The sequence below is a fragment of the Bos mutus genome, chromosome 9 (assembly GCF_027580195.1).
Source record: "Bos mutus isolate GX-2022 chromosome 9, NWIPB_WYAK_1.1, whole genome shotgun sequence".
Taxonomy (NCBI): domain Eukaryota; kingdom Metazoa; phylum Chordata; class Mammalia; order Artiodactyla; family Bovidae; genus Bos; species Bos mutus.
Window position 1 is genome coordinate 76,003,508 of NC_091625.1, and position 23,135 is coordinate 76,026,642.

Genomic DNA, 23,135 nt, shown 5'->3' on the forward strand with positions numbered 1-23,135 from the left:
TCAGTTATCTACCTAGATATATTTAGGGTCCTAACCAGTAACCCTGACCCCACAGTCTACAGAAAACACCCCACCATTTATCTGTGCCAATGAGTTCTTGCTTTGTGCTACCAGGCAGAGTTCATATGCTTGTTTCATCTTAGTAGGCAGAGTTCATGTGATTTGGATATTCTAGAAGAATTTTATAAATTATTAAACCTTTAACATATAGAGAATCAAGTTGTCTTTAGCCCTTTATAAACTCTGTCTCAGGGCTTGATTGGTTTTGTCTGTAAGCCTTGAGTATAAAATTACCAAAAGCCTCATATGTATATGAGCAGACGATCTGAGATGAGGCGCCCTTTCTGTGGAGACTCTTAGAGGAAAAGAGAAAAGGAGGTATAAATGTGTTATCTGGAACACACTCATGAAATTCACTTCTTAAAAGTCTAGCTTTGGAATTAGGCCAAAATAAATTTGTTACAGTTAAACTAGAAAAAATAGTTCATTGGATTTTTAAATTTATTTCACTGTGAATATATTTTCATTATAAAACCTTATAGAATTAAAAGCAAAACCAAGACAAGGATTTATAAATCTAATAGAAAAAAGATAAAGATGTACACCGTTGCCATAATTCAAGATAGTTGTGTGTGTTACGTGGGCTTCCGTTTTGGCTCAGACAGTGAAGAATCTGCCTGCCGTGTGGGAGACCCAGGTTTGATCCCTGGGTCACGAAGAGCCCCTGGAGTAGGAAATGGCAACCCACTCCAGTATTCTTGCCTGGAGAATTCCATGTGTGTGTTATAGCAGAAGAAAAGTTCAATGGGAAAATTCAGAATGAGAACCCATATTCAGCTGAACAGATCAGCATTTCAAGGAAGGGATACTATTTGATTTGGACTTTGAAAGGTGCTTGGAGTTCCTATCAGTTATACTGGGAGAGTAGGCATTTTTGAAAAGAAAAGTCTTGGAAATGGAAAAACACAGGGTGGAAACTGGGATTAGTGAGGAATGAGTGGTGGATGAGTTTGAAAAGGAGGTTGAAGCAGATTCAAGAAGGCCTGGTTAGAGTAAGCAGCTGGTAGTCCATAGAGATTGGAGAGTATTCAGAGTAAGCTGGAGATTGACATGTTCAGAGGTGTTAGATATTGAAGGTGGGGGTAAGGGGAAGGGGCTTTGCAGGATGCTCGGAGAACAGGCAGAGAGCCAAGTCAGAGGCGCTCGTGAGGTGGTGCAGTGCCTAGTGGCTATCCGTGGTGTAGCTGGTGAGTTGGTGAAAAGGGGAGAATCCAAGATGGTTACAAGACTGGGAGCCTGAGCTTCTGGCCGAGCTAACTTAGGAAGGAGATGGTGAGTTCATATTGTCAGATATCAAAGAATTGTAATATTTTAAAAGAATAAATACAAGGAGTTTCACCTTACAGGTGTTCCCAAATAGAAAAGATTCAATGTAGAGCTCATCACTGTGACTGACTTTTGTATATTCACTTTTCATCATATCTATTTATGTGTTTACAGTTATAGTCATTGTGTATGTAGGATTTTATTTCTTGCTTTTCACTTTAGATTATAAGCATTTCCCACATGGCTATATTTATCCCCTCACAGATAATTTTAATGGTTGCATAATTAAGAATTTCAGAGCAGGAAGAAGTGTTAGCTGTTTACCATATTAGAAGCTTAGTGTGCTTGATGTGATTTTCATGAAATTGCATATATTCATTGCTGATGTTTACAAGCTGAAGTTAAGGTTTGAAACTTAGGAGAAATCTTGGCTCTAAAAATACATTTGTGAGACTTCTGTTGTTGTTCAGTTGCTAAGTCATGTCTGACTCTGCAACCCAGGGCCCTTCAGGCTTCCCTGTCCTTAACTATCTCCCAGAGTTTGCTCAAATTCATGTCCTTTGAGTCAGTGATACTGTCTACCTATCTCATCCTCTGTTGCCCTCTACTTCTTTTTTCTTCAATCTTTCCCAGCCTCAGGGTCTTTTCCAGTGAATGAGTCAGCTCTTTGCATCAGATGGCCAAAGTATTGAAGATTCAGCAGCAGTCCTTCCAGTGAATATTCAGGGTTGATTTCCTTTAGGATTGGCTGCTTTGATCTTTCCTTGCTGACCAAAGGACTCTCAAGAGTCTTCTCCAGCAACACAGTTTGAAAGCATCAATTCTTTCGTGCTCAGCTTTCTTTATGGTCCAACTCTCACATCCATACATGACTACTGGAAAAACCATAACTTTGACTATATGGATCTTTGACATCAAAGTGATGTCTCTGCTTTTTAATACACTGTCTAGGTTTGTCATAGCTTTCCTTTCAAGGAGCAAGCTAAGAGTTATGTGTTTGCCAAGGAAGAGAGTTTAGAAGAGAAGTTAAGAATAAGAACGGTTTGATTATTTATTCAAGCAAATTAGCTAAGTTCATCATAATTTAATATTTACATGTGGATGTCACTAGTATAGTATGTCCTAGAATTAGGTGCAAAGGGCCCATCTGATGTGTATAATGAATATTAAACTTGTGGCAACAAATAAAGACCAAAAAGAACCCAAGACTGATCATAAACCAATTAGTAATTTGCAGTGTTTTCCAAACTGGGAAGTCATGAGCTCTAGAAAAATCTGTTGACTAAAAAAAGACAAAAACTCTCAGAATAGCTGTTTGCCAGAATTGGGGTAAATTGAGCCAGAAAGTGATTGGCTAAAATGTTCATTCAGGATTTTCCATAAGATGGTGCAGAAAAACCCAAATGAACTTTTTGGCCAACCCAAAAAATCAATTTAAGTTGTAAGTGGTAGAATTTCCACACACTAAAATAATTTCATTCATTGTCTTTGGATCAAAATAAAGACTGGGGTTGCTGTGCACCTGAAACATTGTAAGTCAACTACACTTAAATTTAAAAAAAAGTATAGATATGGATATAGATAAAACCCTTAGAAAAGTGAAAAAAAAAAAAAGATTGGGGTCGTGGCTCAACTCCTCCATTGTTCCTGTCAATCCAGGATCTCTGAAGCCCACTGAAGGCTTAGTGGCTCACCCTAGGTCCTCTCTGAAAGTTCTGCATTCTAGATCTGAGGCTTTTGGAGCAGAGTGATGTCAGAATTCTCAGTTGTATCCACAAGGCATGGGTATCAGTGACCTAAGACTGGTTCCCAACAGGGGAGCATTTTGTCTCCTAGGGCATATTTGACCATGTCTGGAGACATTTTTGGTTGTCACAATTAGGGAAGAGAGAGTCACTGCCATCTAGAGAGGGCCAGTGATGCTGCTAAACCGCCACCAGTACACAGGACAGTCCCCAAGTGTCAATAGTGCTGCGGCTGAGCAAATTTGATCAAGATAAGAAAAAAAATGCATATCTTTGACATCCACATTTTAAATTCAGATGATAAGAAGATGTCCTCTAAAATTCTCTGTTGACTTTTGTGGTACCTGACCCCGCTCACTCTAAAGATGTGTATTCTGCGTTCTTCTGTCTGCAGAAGACTGAGCCTGCTTTGTTGTTTATAGGTGGACCATGAGGGAAAAAAATCTGTTTCTATTCATGGCTGGGGTACACTTCCAGCAGTTCATACTCATCAGGCTACATTCCTAGGAGGTGGACAAGCCCTACACCCAAGAGAAAGGCATTTGATGTCAGTGGTCTGTCCTTGTCACTAAATTTTCCACCTTTGTTTTTGCTGAATTTGACAGAGGAAAAAAAAAGAACTGGGCTGTTTCTCAAGAAAAGGAATTATGCAAATATGTTTAAGTGTATGAATTTTCAAGCCAATATACATGAGAGTCCAGAAGGCAATGTACATTAACACAGCTAAATTTTCAGCCAGAACCAGAGCTGGGGTTTAAAATGTGCCTGGCATCAAGGGTTTCCAGAGTTCTCTCCAAGCAAGGGAAGGATAAGGCCTCTGTGGGCTGCACTCAAATTCTGAGTTACTTTTTTGAGCTACAGTAGGTTACTTGGTTTGACTTACAAATAACATCTGATATTTGGAAAAGTGAAACTACCATCTCCTCAAAGTATATATGTATAAATTAAGCACTTATGTATATATTAATGGCTTGAGAAAGAGGGAAAGAAGATTCCTTGCTCATTCAGCATGCCTCCCTGTTCCTGGTGTGCCTTAGTAAGCTGACTCTCCCAAATAAACTCACTTCTTGATGGTCTCCTTGTCTTCCTCCCTGTGTTTTTCATTCCTTAATTATATGCATTGTTGTTGTTCAGTTGCTAAGTCATGTCCGATTCTTTGCAATCTCATGGACTGCAGGATGGCCAGGCTTCCCTGTCCTTTACTATCTCCTGGAGTTTGTTCAAACTCATGTCCATTGAGTCGATGATGCTATCCAACCAACCATCTCATCCTCTGTTACTTTCTTCTCCTCTTGCCCCCAATCTTTCCCAGCATCAGAGTCCTTTCCAATGAGTCAGCTCTTCACATCAGGTGGCCAAAGTACCGGAGCTTCAGCATCAGTCCTTCCAATGAATATTCAGGACTGATTTCCTTTAGGATTGATTGGTTGGATCTCCTTGCTGTCCAAGGGACTCTCAAGAGTCTTCTCCAACACCACAGTTCAAAAGCATCAGTTCTTCAGTGCTCAGCCTTCTTTATGGTCCAGCTCTCACAACCATACATGAATACTGGAAAAACTATCGCTTTGACTATTCTGACCTTTGTCAGCAAAGCGATGTCTCTGCTTTTTAATACATTATCTAGATTTGTCATAGCTTTTCTTCCAAGGAGCAAGTGTCTTTTAATTTCATGGCTGCAGTCACTGTCAGCAGTGATTTTGGAGCCCAAGAAAATAAAATCTGCCACTATTTCCATTTGCTTCCCATCTGTTTGCCATGAAGTAATGGGACTGGAGGCCATGATCTTAGTTTTTGAGTGTTGAGTTTTAAGCCAGTTTTTTCACTATCCTCTTTCTTCTTCATTAAGAGGCTCTTTAGTTTCTCTTCTCTTTCTGCCATTAGGGTGGTATCTTCTGCATATCTGAGGTTGTTGATTACAACATATTAAATTTAGAGTTCCATTAAAGATGAGTATAGCATTACGAGTGTACTATATTGTTAGACCCTGATAACTCTTCACAATACAGTGTATTTTTCCAGTCATAACAACTCCTCACTATTTATTGTAATCCCTTATTTTGTTACTGTCTTCAAAACCAGATGTTAGCATTATGGAGCTCAGGGATCATCAAGATATCTTTTTAAAATTTACTCATGTGCACTCAACACCTAATACTGTATCTGACCATTAATGCATCACACCTCAGTGAGTGTTTATGCAATAAAAGAATGGCAGCCCAAGTAATGCAGCCCAAGGTAGAGGTGAAGTGGCATGCAGTTGCTATCCAGTAACTTTAAGAATCATTTCTTTACTCCTGCATCCCCTGGAAATGGTCCTGTAGAGGACTTATATACAACTTTAACAGAAATGAGCTCTGGAGCCAGAAATGGTACATGTTACCAGTTACTATGTTGAATGCAAAAAAAAAAAATCATTTCTCAGAGCAGAGAGTGACAGATGTTTTGTAAGTCTCATCAGAGATGCCCTCTAGTTTGTAGAGGTGATTTTCTCCCTGTCCTGCCTGGAGGTCCTGCCAAATAGCTGGACATCCTGAATGGGGGCTCCCTAAATTCTCATTGCCCTAACCAGGTCATCTGAAGCTCTAGTATTATTACCTATGTGGTTGCACAAGCTGGCACAGTCACACCATCTGGATTTTGCCAGTCACACCACCTGGATCTGACGTTTGGATTCTCAGAACAATTTCCTTCTGTGCTGCCAAGCTGTCTTATCATACTCTTGACACATTTTACAGTAATGTGCACACAAGTCCCGCTGAAACTCTGTGAGGTTGATAACTCCTGTGGACAATGCACAGGAGGGATTGAGCTTAGACTGGAACTCACCACACCTCCCAGAGCCCTACATGGCGCTGTAAACATGGTGGGCATCAGAAAGTTAGAGCTCACTGCTAAGGAGCTTGTATTAGTGGGAGATGCAGAGGGCATGCAGATTTTAAGTGGTGTATCTAAACTTCTCCAGATCTACCCATTCTGGGATGACCACATCTGTAATGTTTTATGTGATGGATTTTTGAACAAGGTTTATCTTCTCTAAAGCATGTTACTTTATTAGTATCTAATATAAAGCTTTATGAAATATAGGTGAATATGAGAGATTTCAACCAGATTGACTAGAATTAGAAGAGAGTCGGTGGGCAGAACCGTGGTTGGATGGCACCCAGATTTCATGTATGAGTGACCATTGCTTTCTTTTTGTGAATTCCCTGCATTCCTTCATCAAATGCACTCCAGTTAATTCATTGCCATTGGAATGACTAGGATCTGTCTTTAATTCATCTATGTCGTATTATCTGCTTTATCACCTGATTTCCAGTTTCCCTCAGTACATCTAGTTTTAGTTGTGATTTGTTGCCCTGACCAGCCCTAAAATAATATGTGCAAAACACTTAAAAGGGGCATTTAAGTTGATGTGTAATAAGGTTCCTGCTAACCTTTTTAGCATCATCTCCAGCCTCTGTCTTCACACCTCATTCCTTTATTCTCACTGTTTCCTTTGCTTGGTACATCTGTCCCTCCCTTTTCTCTCCTGCATCAGTGATTAGCTCACATTATCTCATCTGTGATTCTGTTCTTCAAAGCTGAGATGTCTTCTAACCTTCAAAACTATTACATACCTCATGGTTGCAGTAGCACTTACTAAATCAGCCATGAAGTATAGTTGTACAAGCATTCATTTGCCCAGTAGGTTGTGAAGTTTTTTTTTTTTTAATGGTAAAAATGGTGCTTGCTTTGTATTTGTGACCCCACAGCAATTAGAACCTTGGCTAATATTCCTTGAATTGATTTGGGACCTGAAAGAGAAAACATTGAGGAGAGAGGAAGTGGAGCTGGATCAGACGATGAGGGCTTTGGACCATAGGAATAGGGGCAGTGATGTACAGTAGGAAAGATTTATGATTTTGAATGTGGATGATCTGATTTTTTTTTTTTACTTAAAATGTATGTAATTTACATTGAAATGGCTGCCATGAGTCCCATCAAATGGAGATTTGTTTATTAATCTCTATGAGAAAACATCCTGGAGATACATATATTGAATGTACTCTTTAAAAAAAAAAGTTATTTAATTTTTCCTCTACATATTGTTATGAGGTAGGATGGAATTTTAAAGATAAAGAGGTCGAGGATGTAGGCAAAGTCACAGCAATTAAATATTAAATTACATGCCACAGTCATGTTACTAAAACAGTTATGTTTTAACCCTGACATCACAGCCCCTGCTCTGTCATGATTACAATCACAAAGCAGTATAAGCCTGATGGAAAAACTTTAATCTTGATGATTAGGTGCCCTTGGGAGAGAATTAATCCAGGGTTTTCCTGATCAGAGGCTCATACTTGTGATCTTGTACTTGTCATCATTATCAATCCACTTCTCTCTCTGTTCCTCATATGGCTACATTTCCAGATTCTTATCATTGGTCCCCAGGGCTTGCAATAAATCAGCTTCTCATTCTCCTTTCCAGTCTCATCTTTTTTCTCCAGGGTTTCTATGCACGTTTTTATTTGAAGAATTGTTTCTTGTACATAGTAGCCATTCAATTATTGTTTTTTAATTATTGGGATTTTTATTAGCCTTTGTAAGGATCTTTCCCTTTTTGTGGAAGGTTCCCCCCCCTCCCCCGCCTGCTTTCTGCATCCCCTTGGCTTCTTTATGGAGGCAGTACTAGCAAGCTAGATTGCAAGACACCGCCTATCACTCAAATTCCTGCTGTTCATAATAATGTAGTCAATATGCTTTAATGACCCTGTGAGGGATGTATTTTTAACGGAATTGCCCTCAATATTTAGGTGCTCCTGTTTGCCTTGAGGCCAACGTGCTCAGAATATGAATCTAAACTACTTACCCTTTCATTATGCAATGGAAGGCAGACAGTTTAAATTAATTTGCTGTTGACCTAAATTTCCTACACCCAGTCTGTGTTTGAATCCAGTAAATTAGTGCTTGCAGGCATTGGGTTTCTCCACGTATCATTTTCAACAAGTCACTTCTGTCTGCTGCATCATCCTTGCTAGACACTGGAGCTCTTTACATGTCTTGTCTTTATATGTCATGGGGGGCCAGGGGCACCATCAGCCCTGGAGTTAAAACCTCCTCTGCTTCCAGCAAAGCAGGCTGCATGAGCTTAAGGAGCCAGCTTCATTAATGTGCTTCACTTTCATTATTTTTCTTGTTTTTAGTTTTTGCATAGAATTCAGTGAGTCTTTGGTTTTTAGTGGCCAGACATTAGGTGTGAAAAGCCTTTTTTCAAAGATCTTTTGAACAGGATCAGCCTTGGCTGGGTGCAGGAGTCTCAGCTTCCTTCAGACTGTTGCAAAGGGCCTCCCTGTACACTTGCTGGCTTCCCTGTGGCAGAGAGAGTCCAGTCTCCTTGTTCACCTGATAAGCTTGATTAGCAAATATACCAACTCAGTGAACTTCCTGAAGACCTTACCATAGACTCTGCTCCCACTTCCTCCAGCCACTGTTGTAAAAAGCAGCTCCTTGCTCACAGAAAACTAGGTTGATTTTTGAAAACTTTCCAGATCTACCTTTGTGCACCTTGTCTGAATGCACAGAACAATGGAAGGCAGGAAGCTGATTGTTGGTCCTATAAGTAACATTATTTTTGTTTCTTAATTAATTTTTATTGGAGTATAGTGATTTATAGTGTTGTTAGTGTCTGTTGTACAGCACAGTGAGTCAGTTATACATCCACATGCACTATTTTTTAGATTCTGTTCCCATATAAGTCATTACAGAATATTGAATAGAGTTCCTTGTGCTATTTGGTTGGTCCTTGTTAATTATCTACTCTCTGGTAGTGTGTATATGTCAGTCCCAGTCTCCCAATATATCCCTTCCCCCTCTCTCCCCTCAGTGACCGCAAGTTTATTTTCAACATCTGTGACTCAGCTTCTGTTTTGTAGATAGATTCATTTGTACCATTTCTTTAGATTCTACATGTAAGTGATATCATATAATATTTATCTTTCTCTGACTCACTTCACTCAATATGACAGGCTGTAGGTCCTTCCATGTTGCAAATGTCATTATTTCATTCTTTTTATGTCTAAGTAATATTCCATTGTAAATAGTTAAAAAGCCAAGAGCCCAGATGGGCCAGTTTACCTCCCCAGACCACCACTTCCACCAGGCACTCTCTCATACCCCCTACTTACCCGCCATGAAACATGGCATAGAAAAAAGAAATATCTCAAGAAAGAGAAGCCATTCGAGGCAATAAGAAGTCATAGTAAGAAAGCCTCATATGAGAAAGCCTTGAGGATGCCCAGTGGATGTTATAGTCTGATGGAAAGATTATAGCCAGTAATTTATGAAACTGGTGTTTGCTCTGAAGCAAGTGAAACAAGAAGCTGTGTGAGAGGCCATTTCAGAGAGTGTGTTCAGGGAGGGCCACATGCCTGAGGGGGTGACATCTGAGCTGAGACTGCAAAGAAGCCAACAGATGACCCACGTGAGGAACAAGCATGGGAAGAGTGGAGGACAGGAGGGTGTCAGGCAGAGGCACCGTCAAGTACAGAGACACTAGAAGAGATGGCCTCTCCCCAGGCCAAATTAGGACCTGGTGGCATTGCTGTCCTCAGCTTTCATCCCTTCTCGCATACCAGACCCCGACCCCATCATCACACAAAAGAAAGCCTTTTCCCATGAAGCCACGGGGTATTATTTCCCACAATGCCTCTTTCTCAGCCAGAGTGGCTTTCAGATGCTTTTTATCTGGAGTTGACTCTTGGCTATCAGGTGCCTTAAGGAGCAAAAGATGGAGGAGCAGACCCACAGTGAAGTTATCTAACCTTGTGACTAAAATTGGCAAGAATTCCCTTTTTCCTTCTTTAATTATATATCTATTTGCTTTCTCTGAAGGTGTGACTGTTCCTAGGGCCGGCCTGGCTAGTAACTAAGACTGAGAGATTAGGAGAGGTTCTTTGTTCCATGGACAGTCGTGCTTTTAGATGTGCTGATGAGCAGTATGTCCTGATTTAGGCAAATATGCCAGGCTTTGTTGCTCTTTCATGAGTTAGGGAGAACCAGATGAGAAACGTCCTCTGAGGCTGCCACTGACGAGCCGAGCTGCACACCAGACATGGCTGTAGGGTTTGGAGATAGAGGAGCAAACACCAGCAGTTTCTCGTCTGGGACCACCAGCGAGATAATGTGCACCATTGGAAGCCAAATGGACAGGGGAGAGGCTAGCCTCTTTTCTACAAAATTAGAAGCAATTCTTAAAATGCCCTGAGCTTCTATTGATCTATTCCCTAATAGCTCTACAAGTAGAAAGTGGAATTTTTAATGGTCCTTAAAGATCTTGTAAATGTCATCAACTCATTGTCTATGTAACTTGGAGAATAAGGGGAACTTGGGACTAATAAATAAGCCCCGGGCAGTGTTCTGAGGGAGGTAAAGCAAGAAAGAAGAAAGTGCCCATAAAAGACTGTCTAATCCCATGTGGATCTGAGAAGTGACAGGAACAGAAAAATATAGTGATACTTGAGTCTAGAAAGATACAGAGACAGTGTTACATGGTCGGGCAGAGCATGGAGTCAGATTACTTGGGTTCAGATTCAGCTCTGCAGCTGGTACCTGTGTGACTTTGGGCAGCTTATTTAATGGTTCTGAGCTTCACTTTCCTTACCAGTAAAATGAGGGCAATAATAATGACACTGAAAAATCAGTTTAGGTAATTCATGTTCAGGACCTAGCACTGAACCTGATTTTCTTTATTACTAGACAGACCTCCTGGAGTTGTTGAGGAAAGCCATCTCTGGCCAGTCTTAGAATGGTTGTTTCCTTGGGGAGAAGTTTTCAGCCTTTACTTTATTAGTCTCTATTTTATTGGGCAATGTGTGACCACTAATTAGAGAGCAGTGAGTGGAATAGAAACAAACATATGAAATAAAGCAAAGAGCAAAAAAAGTCATAAAACAAGACTGCGTAAGTGGCATGCGAAATGGAAATTTATTTCTAGAATTCTAATCCCTTATCTTTTTCTTCCTCCCCTACTTCGTGGCTGTTAAAGGTTTTACTCTGCATAACCTACACTCCAACCTTTGACCTGAATGGGAGTGCAGTGCTGAAGATCGCGGAGGTAAGTACTCGCTCCCCTCGACCCTCAAGCGTTGCTTGTTTGTGCTGTCTGCTCACAGCTGCTTTACCCCAACCTGGGAGAAATGCTGGGGTGGAGCTGAGCTGCAGCAGAGGGGTGAGCCCTTCTCTGATCATTACTGTGGGGAATTTTCACTAAGGAGTTGATCTGTGGGAAGCAGGCTCTGTGGGCCACTCTGTCAGTGCTCTGCATGCTCTGGTTTGCTTGACTTGAGGCTTTAACCATGGAAATAACAGTACTGGTTCTCCTGACACTGCTATACCTAGGTATTACACTCACTATTTTTCCTAAGATTAATTGAAGAGGATTTGATCTTTAAACCAAGCATGAGATTTAGGGACGATGCTTATTGATTCAGTTGCATCCTTGTCTCCTAAACTCTGATGAACGCATTTTGTAACAATCGTTGGAAAACCTTCTCTTTTCCATCTGTATTGCAGCCTAGAGTAATGTGTACCTTCAGCACTCCCGAGAGTATGTCCAACAGAAAGCTTGGCTTCCTGAATGTCTGGCATATGACTTTGGCTTTTGGACACGGCATCATTCCAAAGCCATACTTTAATATGCTTAAAATAAATTTCCTTCCACCTCTTGAAAAGGATATCTTCAGGATTTGTGTGTTTTGACAAGAGTACACATGCAGACCTCAATGAGCCAATGATATTCTGAACTCTGAAATTATGCAGAAAAAGAAAACCTAGCTCTCAGCAGTCATGGGTATTTTTTAAACTGTAATGATTACCATTTACTGATTATACCAGGTAGACGCTTAGCACTTTGGGCATGTTTTCTTTTTTTCCTCTTTTTCTTATCATTGAGGTATAATCTGCAAAATGTTCAGTGTTTCGATATACATATACATGTGAAATAATTGCCACAGTCAAGCTAATTAATATATCCCCCATCATACATAATGAACATTATCATGAGTAGGATTTATGACTGATACCTGATCTTTTGTGGTATTGTGTGGCATTAACTGAAAATTGAGAAAATTATTTTTGAGCAGGTAGATCATTTTATATGTCAGTCAAAAGAAATAGACAGCTGACCCCTCACTACAATATAAATCAGTTCTCAAATGTGTATTTAGGTAGGTGGAAAGAATATTTTTCATTACCATATTGGTATGTTTCACTCTGTATAACTAAATAAATAGAAGAGCTGTCAGTATTTTTAGTTGAATTTTAAGAGATACCAGTGAGTGGTCTTATCATTTGTAGGTTTGGGTTTTTTAAAAAAATAGCTGTGGTAAGAACCTTTAACATGAGATCTTAACACACTTTGAAGTGTACAACTCAGTAACATTGACCATAGTGCAATGTTGTACAGCAGAACTCTAGAACTTGCTCGTCTTGCATAGCTGAAACTTTATACACATTGAACAGTAACTCTCCATCTCCCCTTCCCCCTGGCCCCCCAGCAATCACCATTCTATTCTGTGATCCTAGGAGTGTACCTATTTTAGATATACCACACTGGTTTGCTTTTAAAATGATAAATGTAGTGTTTGATCAGAGCAAGAAACAGGATTGGCATGTAGGATGCTTGTTGGTTCTTTGCTGTATGAAGGACAAGACAGGAGATGCAGTGTGTCACTCACTGCCCAGCCCATCCCTTGCCGAGGAGGGAGGTAGGGAAGGAAGACAGGCTGTTGTAGGACCCTCAGGACTGGGCAGGCCACCAGGGTTCCCAAGCTCCCTTTGAGAAGGCAGGTGCCTTTTTCATCCTCACAGGGTTTTTGAATGAGAATCTGAAAAGATTTGTTATGTATCTCATCGTGGCCAAATAGTTCATTGGGGTTTACGTAAAAATAAAGGACACAGTTTTCATTTTCAGCAAGAACTTTATTGAACAACGGATTCACTGACGAAATTAACGTTTTAGCCAGCCCAACAATTCCTGAACAGCAGACTCACACTGCTATGGGCCACCCAAGTCAAGGGTGTTCTCAGTGGGGATCTGGAAGCCAGAGTAGAGACTTAGCAGGCCTTTCTAGATTGAATGAAACATCAAAACACAGTGGTCTCAAACACACACACACACACACACACACACACACACAGTGGTCTCTATAAGAACCTGTAAAGAAAAAACAATTAAAAAAAAAAAAAACTCAACCCAAGAGCAATATACAGATAAAGGCATTGAGCGTGGTGGTGAGAATGTGGGCTCCGGAGACTCACTGTGTTTGGATATAAATCCTGGCTCTCCTGCCTCCCAGCAGGGTTGCCTTGGATACCTCCCTGGGTTTGTGTTTGTTCTGTGTGTAAAAGCAACGCTAACAGCACCTGTCTCGCTATCTCGCATTGTGTGGTTGTGCCAGTTAGCCAAGAAAAATAGAACCCATGTATAAAGCTTTCAGTGCAGGCGGCCATGTAGTAAACGCCGGGTCAAGGTTAGCTCCTGCTTTTCTGGAACAGCAGATTGATGACATCCAGTCTTCCGCTAAATAATGGTGATCCGGCCAGGACCCTAAAGGGATGGGTCATAGATGGGGCTAGCTTCTTGAGACTACTGTAGCAAGCTGACTCTCCTCACCTTCTTGTCCTACCTGCAGCCCACTGAGATCCCCCAGTTGGAAGAGTTTCCAGCAGAACGTCAGCTTGAAGGTCCCAAAGCAGGGGTCAGACCTTCAAAGAAAAATGCCTTACTTCCAGTGCTAGCTCTGATTTCTAGTTCAGGATGGGGGCTTGGGACTGTATTCCTCTGAAGGAAGGACTTGGTAAGGATCGTAAAAGGAAACTTTTCATCTGGTATTTGACAGGTGGCTCAGAGGGTAAAGCGTCTGCTTGCAATGCAGGAGACCTGGGTTCGATCCCTGGGTCAGGAAGATCCCTTGGAGAAGGAAATGGCAACCCACTCCAGTACTCTTGCCTGGAAAATCCCATGGACAGAGAAGCCTGGTAGACTACAGTCCATGGGATTGCAGAGTCAGACACAACTGAGCAACTTCACTAAGTACTAGGGTTCCAGAGGATGTTTTTAGGCTGTGCCTCTCGTACAGACCCACCAGAAGGTCCTACCACCTCCCTGCCCACGGTAGACCTTAACAGCTGAGACTGCAGGTTCCCCCAGGCCTAGCTTCAATGCCCAACTCCTCTCTGGTGACTGGACAGAGGGGCAGATTGTCCAGCATCAGCAGGGGGATGGAGACTGCTTTGTAAGGACCATAATCATCACCACTTCAAAGTGCTTTTGATAAATGGCAGTGTGCAGAATAGCTCCTCCTTGCTAGCCTGGACCTGGCATGGACACCAAGTTCAGGGAAGTAAGAATCCAGCTCTTGCAGCTGGCCGGTCCCTGGGGGAGGACATCTACATGCCAATCTGCCAAGAGAGGCTGTCATCCAGGAGCACCACGAGCAGGCAGGTGCCAGTGCCAGGGCCTCACTTAATCCAGCAGCCCCGATCAAAAGCCAGTAATGGAAACCCCCTGGAAACTATTCTCCTGCTGAGAACAGTGGATCTTTTATCCACCAGGCTTGGCTGCAACTCAGTGTACTTGATCAGGTATTAGCTAAGAGTATCTGGGTTCACTGCTTGCTGTGGCCATTCCCTCTCAGAACTGATCATTCTGAGGAGGCTTGAAAGCATAACATCGCTTGTAGTGACAAGAGATAACTACAGGGGGCTTCCCTGGTGGCTCAGTGGTAAAGAATCCGCCTGCTAATGCAGGAGACACGGGTTTGATCCCAGGTGTAGGAAGATCTGGTGTGCTACAGAGCAGTTAAGCCCACAACTGTTGAGCCTTTGCTCTAGAGCCTGAGACCTGCAACTGCTGAGCCCACATGCCACAACTACTGAACCTGAGCCCTAGAGCCCATGCTCTGCAACAAGAGAAGAAGCCACTGCAATGGGAAACCCCATGCACTGCAACTATGGAGTAACCCCCGCTTGTCGTAACTAGAGAAAGCCCACACAGCAGTGAATACCCAGCACAGCCAGAAATAAATAAATAAATAATGTAAAAAAGAAACAAGTGCTTATACTCAAAGTGTTACATGGCTGCTTTTAACACATATTTAGTGCTTACTCTCAGAGAAGGCGATGGCACCCAACTCCAGTACTCTCGCCTGGAAAATCCCATGGGCGGAGGAGCCTGGTAGGCTGCAGCCCACTGGGTCGCAAAGAGTCGGACACGACTGAGCAACTTCACTTTCACTTTTCACTTTCATGCATTGGAGAAGGAAATGGCAACCCACTCCAGTGTTCTTGCCTAGAGAATCCCAGGAACGGGGGAGCCTGGTGGGCTGCCGTCTACGGGGTCGCACAGAGTCAGACACGACTGAAGTGACTTAGCAGCATCAGTGCTTACTCTCTGCAAGGCACCATTCTAAGAATTTTCCCTGTATTAAATCATATTAACTGCACAACAGTACTGTGAAGCAGGAGTGTTTTACAGATAAGGCAGCTGGCACAGAGAGAGATCCACTAACTTTCCAAGCTACACACCTAGGAAGTGATAGAACCGGGAAGCAAGACTGGTTGGCGTGACTGAGCTTTCAGTCTCTACATCCTATAGAACGTGTTTCATAGTCTGGTCATGGAAGAGCTACTTACAGGGACCCTTAACGTTTGCCTCAAGGAAGTTGGTGGTAATCCTCCAAGGGGCTGCCCCTCCCTTCATCCAGACCACTCCCGGGGTGAGCACTCTGCAGACACAGCATTGATCTTGCCTTTTATCTTTAAAATAGATCTTTTTATGAAGCGAATACTGTGCCTCAGTTCACTACAAACGAAAACTGAAGATCAGAACAAAAGACAGGCTTCCGCAAGGTTGCATAGGTTCCTGAACAAGGCTGGCTATTTTCAGTAGTTACTTGATTAAATTTTGACTTCTCTTTACCCTCCCAAAATGAATTCTCTTATGTATGGGCTACTTACAGTTACATAACATTGGAGGCCCTACTTTTATGTTAGTGGTTTTCCTCAAAGCCTACATATTTGAATCACCTGGGAAGTATTAGTGAAAATAAGGCGCCTAGGGTCACCTTAGGAATTCTGAGTGTTTTGATCTTGAAGGGACCTGGGTGTACAAATTTTGTGAAGCCCCTGGTTGATCCCTGGGAAGGGAATGGCAACCCACTCCACTGTTCTTGCATGGAGAATCCCATGGACAGAGGAGCCTGGCAGGCTGCAGTCCATGGGGTTGCAAAGAGTCGGAAACGACTGAGTGACTGACACTTGCACTTTTTTCACTTTTACTGGCTGAGTCTACTGTAGAAGTCAAGTTGAGAATCATTGCCCTGATAGTTACTGTTCTCTCCAACAAGCTGTGGTGTAAAACCATATTGAAAGGAGTTGTGAGGCTCTACAACCTCAAGTGTGATCCACTTGGCAGATGCCTGGGAGCTTATTAGAAATGCAGATCCTTGAACCTCAACCCAGACCTCTGAATAAGAATCTGCCTTGTAATTAGATATCCCATGTGATTCATAAGGGTATTAAACTTTGAGAAGCACTGCCATAAGTGAATAATGGTATAATCTCATTAAAATGAGATCTAAAGATAGCATTCTGCTAAGACCTAGGTGAGAGCTGTCATGCCTTTTTGCCATGGCAAATCGAGCCACCCCCATGAAGTAGGGACTCCCACCAGCAATAACATCCTCTTAATGGTGGCCACCTTGTAAGTGCAGGATTTTGATTCTTCTAATTTCCCTTGTCTTTCTTCATGTTCTGCTAAACCCTGTCCACATTTTCTCCTTCCCATTTGTCATTGCTTGATATATATCAAGCATATTTTTTAAATGCTTTTAATGATTTAATCTGCCACTGTTCCTTCTGAGGGTATGTTTTCGCCAATAAGGCCCACTGTTAACTTGTAAAAATATGCCTCCTACCCCAATCCATATTTATATAATCTGGCATAAGACAAGTATGGAGTAGATCTATTTATATGAAAAGCCTAAGAACAACTTATAAATATAAGCTTGTTGAAAAAAAATTGCACAATGTGAGAGTTGGGAGTTAAGTATTATTTGGGGCAAAATGAGGACTGTAGCCTGGGACACCAAGTCTTAGATATCTCTGGGAAATTGCTCTGAGGAGGTGAGGGGAGAGGCTAAGATATAGAGGAGTTTTGCAACAAAGGGCAGGTAGTTGGGAACATCAAAAGATTACTGTTAATTTAAAGAAACCAGATATGTCAAGTTAAGGAATTTAGTGCTTTTCTAGATATGGGAAGGTGCTAGAGTCTGGGCTCACTGAATTCATTCGTGTGATAAGTGCCTTACCTATCTGGGGCCAGTATCCTGTGTTTCCACATCCTGAGTTTCCTTAGGGCTCACTGTTAGGAGTGACTGCAGTTTGATGGCTGCCAAATGGCAGGTATTCAAGAGAACACCCCGGGGTTCACCAGGTCATCATCCATGGTGGCTGCAGTTGCCAGTCACTGAGACATCCTTGTTTACTGATGTGGCAGGAAGTATTCCATTTCTCAAGTTTATGGATCAGTCATTACAGATGGTAGATTATTAAATGAATAATGCTTGTGTAATTTAAGAAAGGATAGTAGTAGAATTATTTGAAATCATTGTTTACTTCAGATACGCCTGATAGGAATAAGCATTTTTCTTAATTTGCCTTCATTGTATATTTCCTGAAATTGGCAAAATAGCTTACAGCCCTTTGGTTTTTCACCATGGAAACTGCTTAAGAAATAATTTTTCATCAACAAGAAGAATGAACTACAAAGGAGACTGCCACAAAAATAATGGTGTTCTGTAGACATAGTGAGACCCAGTGATTTTGCAGATTCTCACATGCTTTCCACCTGCTAATTTAGCCCTTGAAAAATCTGCAACTATTTTTAAAGCAGGACATTTCAGCCTAAAACTACCACTTAGCTCTTGGAAGCTTTCTTGATTGTAGTTTAATTTCTCATAAAAAATAAGTCTTTCACTTAAAAAATCTTTTCTCCTCTTGTCACTTTAGATATAGCTAGGGAAACAATTTATAAAAACACCTTAAAATAAATCATTTAAATCACCTGTGAAAATGTTAGGGGAAGAATTCACACATTCTTCTTTCTTACTCTGGTCTGCATTGACTATTTACTGCAGAACAGTGCTTACCCTGGAACCTGTTGATCAGGAAATGGAATGTGTACTTAAGTATGAAAAATGATGTTGTTTTCCTAAGGTACTGCTGAAACTATAAAAGGATCATTAAGCACTGAAAATGTAAATAAGAAGGCAGCCTTCATTTGTGTGTCTAACTTTAACTTGCTTAATTAAATGGCAGTGATGACAGTTTTTCAGAATAGGGTCTTCTGTGATGCAGGAGGAATAAGAAATATGAAATGAATTTAGAATTGGACAGCTATGAAACAGCCAACATGTTTTCTGTTTAATTTCATGAATGATCATTACTGAAACTCCATATGGATAAAAATTCTTTTATTGTTTGAAAGCGAGACCCTTAGTATTTCTCTTACTGTTATGTTCAAGTTAGCAGACGTGTTGAGTGTTCTGAGGGTAGTTACCTTAATATAGGGAAAAATATCAGAGTAAAAATTGCCAAGGCCTTAGGGTTAAAGGAAGAGGTGGTGCTATAGCCTGAAGCTCTGTGAAGCTGAATTGAAGATGGTTAATGATATTATTGTTTCATTGGTAAGATTTGGAGCATGTTTTCATGCCTGGTAAAGGCAGCTCTGTGGGATTTTTCTACACGAGAAAGCCTCATTTGTAAATATTTATTTGCTGGTTTGATCTTAGTCATGGAAAACTTCTAGTCTTTGATCCTATAGCATGTTATCAAGCTCAAGCAGAGTCTCTCTCAAGGACTTTTTTTTTTCCTCTTTAAGATTTTACTTTCAGGAATCTCCCGTGTTTTCATTCCATCCAGCCTCCATCCCTTAATTCCAAAACAGTGGTTAATAATGGTAACTACTGATGGTTGCGTTCCTAGGGCATGCCAATAAGTAGTATTTCCCACACATCCTCTTTTGATCTTTACCATAACCCAACTATATAAAGAATCCCAAAGAAAGGGAGGTTAATTTGCTTGCCCAGTGACTTTAGGTCAGGAAGACCCTAAGGTGGATGGGAGGAAGGGGTCTCCAGGCTGAAGTCTGACTGCACCCACTCCACTGTCCACATGTTTCCTTTGTAAGCAGGTCAGCAGCACAGCTCCTCGCACTGCCATCTGGACTTATTTTATGTTGATTTGTTCATAAATAAAAACCAATGTTGAAAAAATTTTAGATATTCAAATCTAGGCTTTGAATATGTGCCATTAATCACTATGCTATATTGCCTCCTAGATACCCTCAGTCTTAGAAAATGTTAGTGAAATCTTGCTATATTAATGTAGCAACCAACTGAAATTCTTGGGATTCTTATCCACTTTACCAAGGCATTTAGAGAATGGCTGTATGGTGGTTTTACATGTGAAGCAGAAGTACTGATACATTTTACTATTTTTTTGACTGTAGGTTAAAGTGATCATTAGGCATATGCCACTTGTTTGGGTATCTTTACACACTCATACTCAGTTTATCTTTTCTGAGCATTTGATTACCATCAGAGGATAGACGTTTAACACAGTTCACTTGTTACCCCCAGGGAACTTAAAAAACACTGAAAATCAAGACCTGCTGCCAAAGGTTCTGATGTAATGGTTCTAGGTATCACTAAAGAATTTTTTTAATTGGGCTGACTTCTCATAAATATTCAATGATTCTAGTGATTCTTTTTTTTTTTAACTCTACACAGTGATAGCATTATTTCTGAGCCATACCTTGAATAAGATATTTTACAATTAAGGAGCTGAAGGTCTCCAGATACAATCCAGGAAAATGGACCAGGTCACCTGTGTACTTTTTATCTTGGAAGCATCTTATTTGTCATGTTCCCTTTAGGACTTGGGAGGGGTAGCCCCACCTCCTGGCAAAATTCAGCCAAGGGAGCTGGCCCATTGCTTTAAACCAGCTGAGGCTACTGGAGTGAGGAAACCCCATTCTAAGGAGCTTCTCCACTTTTCCTTCCAGAAACTCCTTCCTTCTTCATGGCAGTCTCTTTGCTGGTTTGACTCTGGTTTGACTCCTGTGGGGTGTCTGTTCTTTGGTTACTTCCTGCCAGAGATGGGCTTTGCACAAACTAGTCCTTTGCAAGAAATTCAGCACTTTCCTTTAACCTCTGATTTGTGTGGCTCTTGAACAACTTATCTGGAGTTAAAAGACGCGTGGAGCGATGCAGGGGTCCCCTCTGCTTCCTTTTGGGTTGGTTCATTGGACAGAGGATAGAGTTCAGTAGACTTTCTGTAGACGAAGCAGAAGGCTCTGCCCGAAAAGGTACAGGAATTGATGGGTTTAGGTGTCCTAAGCTATTTTAATATGCCAGCTGAAGCCAAGAAGAACATGAAGGAGGAAGAACAAAGTCATAGTCAGTTTTTTGTATATCCCTGGGCACTTTAAGAATTTCCTTGTAAGTTGAGATATAAAAGGAAGACCAGCAAATTTCCCTACCCAAGCATGAGACTAGATTTACTTACATAGCTATTTCTTAATAATAATAAAGCAACTTCAGTTTGCCCTGTCTGTGTGTATTTATGTGTGTATGCCTGTGTGCTTGCATTTGATGAGGTGCCTCCTGTCACATATCCACCCGTTACTGCTGTTTACCTGGAAATGGCAGAGCTACTGAGCTGTTACCATGATGCAATGTAGAGTTTAGACTTATAGTAATAATCAAAATTTCTATTGATCCTACTGTGATCAACAAACATTCACATAAGAGACATTTGTGCTTTTTTGTAGCTTACTTAATCTCTGATCCTTTCTATTTCTTAATTACATAAATTGTCATCTCCATAAAATTTTCCAATCAGAAACATACTAGCTCTGCTCTTGACTAACAGTCAGTACCATGCACTGTTTTAACAAAGCTATGCTGCTAACCCCATTCAGATAGGAAAGAGAAGGTAAAAGCACAGTTCAATAACGTGAAGGGCATATGCACTTTGTAAAGCTAAGCAAACTTCTACTGTGGCAGCTTCTTAAAAATGTCTTATCCCTTTGGTTAATGTGTATTGACTATCTGCTACATTCCACTATGCTGCTTCATATTTAATAGTTATTCCACCATGGTTGTAACCTAGTACTGTTATTTATCAGTCTACTGACTTGATAATCTGAAATTTGCATTGCTTATGTATGGCTTGCAGACTTGTGTTTTCTTGTTCTTTTTCCTTCTGTTTTGGGGTCTGTTTTGCATCGTTAATGACGTATGTTTTTGCCCTCAGTTGTGTTTCACATGCCATAAAGCTGGATGTCCACAAATGCATGAAATGATCAAAATGTCCCTTACGACACTCCTCACTGCCCTGTGTCTTTGTGCCCCCCCTGGCGATCCACGGCCTGTGGCTTTTCACGAGGTATTTGACTTGCCCTTTAGGCCTCTGGTCAAGGTGCAGAACTGAAGCTTCTGAAGTGTCAGTTCTGCACCTCAAAAGCAAAGGGCGTGGGGAGATAGAACTGATATTGGAGATATGAAAAGAGATTGATGAGTCCCGTCCCAGAAACTCGGCCTGATTTTGGACATAGTATTCTCTGAGCTTCTCTGATTCAGTGTGCTCATCTTAGCACTGTCCTGAGGGAGAGGAAGAAAGACATTCACAAAGTGAAAAATCACTGGCCTTGAATTACAGTGGTCAGGTTTATTATGGAAACCCTAGTTCTGCAGACCTTACTGATTTACCAATTTATTATTAATACAACAAGTTTAAGAAACTTTAGAGGATGTCAGGATAGCTGTTAAAGCATCTCTTTCTGAGTACCTGAAGAAAATGATATCAGTTACATGATCATTTTTATGTTTAAAAGGATACCCTTTGTCATAGACAGTATTTATATTCACAGCTTTAGTAGAATGAGCTCCTTAGATTAATCTTTTTTCAAAGCAAACTAAACATGCCTACCTTTCCCTTTATAAAATGCCTCTTGGAGTAAGTCATGTCCCATTTTGTATGTGTAATAATAACAGCTAAACATTAAAAATGGTAACACTAAAAACTCATAGAAATATATTGATTATTTATGAAGTTCATCTGTTGACAGCACTGTTTGTGTTTCTTCAGATCCCGTTCTTCATGCATGCGTTCTTTCTTGGGTCTAAAGGTACTGATAGAGTTTTTTAAAGAAAGCTATAAATGGCTCTCCATATTCAGGAAAATCATGTTTGTATTAAGTGTGTAGTTCAGCTCTCCAGATAGTTAATCTCTTAATGCTTCTAAGCTAAAATTCCCCCTTAAATTTATAATGTCAGAGCTTAGAGAGCTTAAAGATCAACAGTTATAAAGATTTCTTGGGAGAGTATAAGATTTAAAGAAAACTGTTAGATCTTAAGGTATAAATAATATGCTGCTGCTGCTAAGTCACTTCAGTCGTGTCCGACTCTGTGCGACCCCATAGACGGCGGCCCACCAGGCTCCCCCGTCCCTGGGATTCGCCAGGCAAGAACACTGGAGTGGGTTGCCATTTCCTTCTCCAATGCAGGAAAGTGAAAAGTGAAAGTGAATTCTCTCAGTCGTGTCCGACTCTTCGAGACCCCACGGTCTGCAGCCTACCAGGCTCCTCCGTCCATGGGATTTTCCAGGCAAGAGTACTGGAGTGGGGTGCCATCGCCTTCGTGAGTGTGCCTAATTACACTGTGGAGAATTTGGTTTCATCATAGTGAAATATCACACTCAGATGTATTTTCACAATTTTTAAACTATTTCATCACGTGCAAAAGTAAAAGTCTTTCAAGATTAAAACACTTTTTTTCTAAGTACATATAAATTCTACTTTCAGGTACATTATAATCCATGATTGTTTGAAAAAATGAGTTTAAAACTGATATACCCTAAAATGGTAATTTGACAAATATATTTTGGAATTTGCCCTTATTTTTTAACTTAAATTAATCTAAGCCAACTTCCAAATACATTTTTGAGTTTTCACAGCTCATT

At 41.0% G+C, this 23,135-nt stretch overlaps 1 protein-coding gene across 6 annotated transcripts in view; it reads left to right on the top strand.

The window, feature by feature from the left end:
- ARFGEF3 (ARFGEF family member 3) overlaps nucleotides 1-23,135 on the top strand; it is a 178,387-nt gene that overhangs the window by 59,410 nt on the left and 95,842 nt on the right. For 3 of the 6 annotated variants that reach the window (XM_070376749.1, XM_070376752.1, XM_070376750.1), the window contains exons 5-6: nucleotides 11,095-11,163; nucleotides 21,429-21,560. In XM_070376749.1, coding sequence (XP_070232850.1) covers nucleotides 11,095-11,163; nucleotides 21,429-21,560 — 201 coding nt within the window. The remainder of the gene's footprint in view (nucleotides 1-11,094; nucleotides 11,164-21,428; nucleotides 21,561-23,135) is intronic. The other 3 variants (XM_070376751.1, XM_070376753.1, XM_070376754.1) reach the window with 1 other exon arrangement.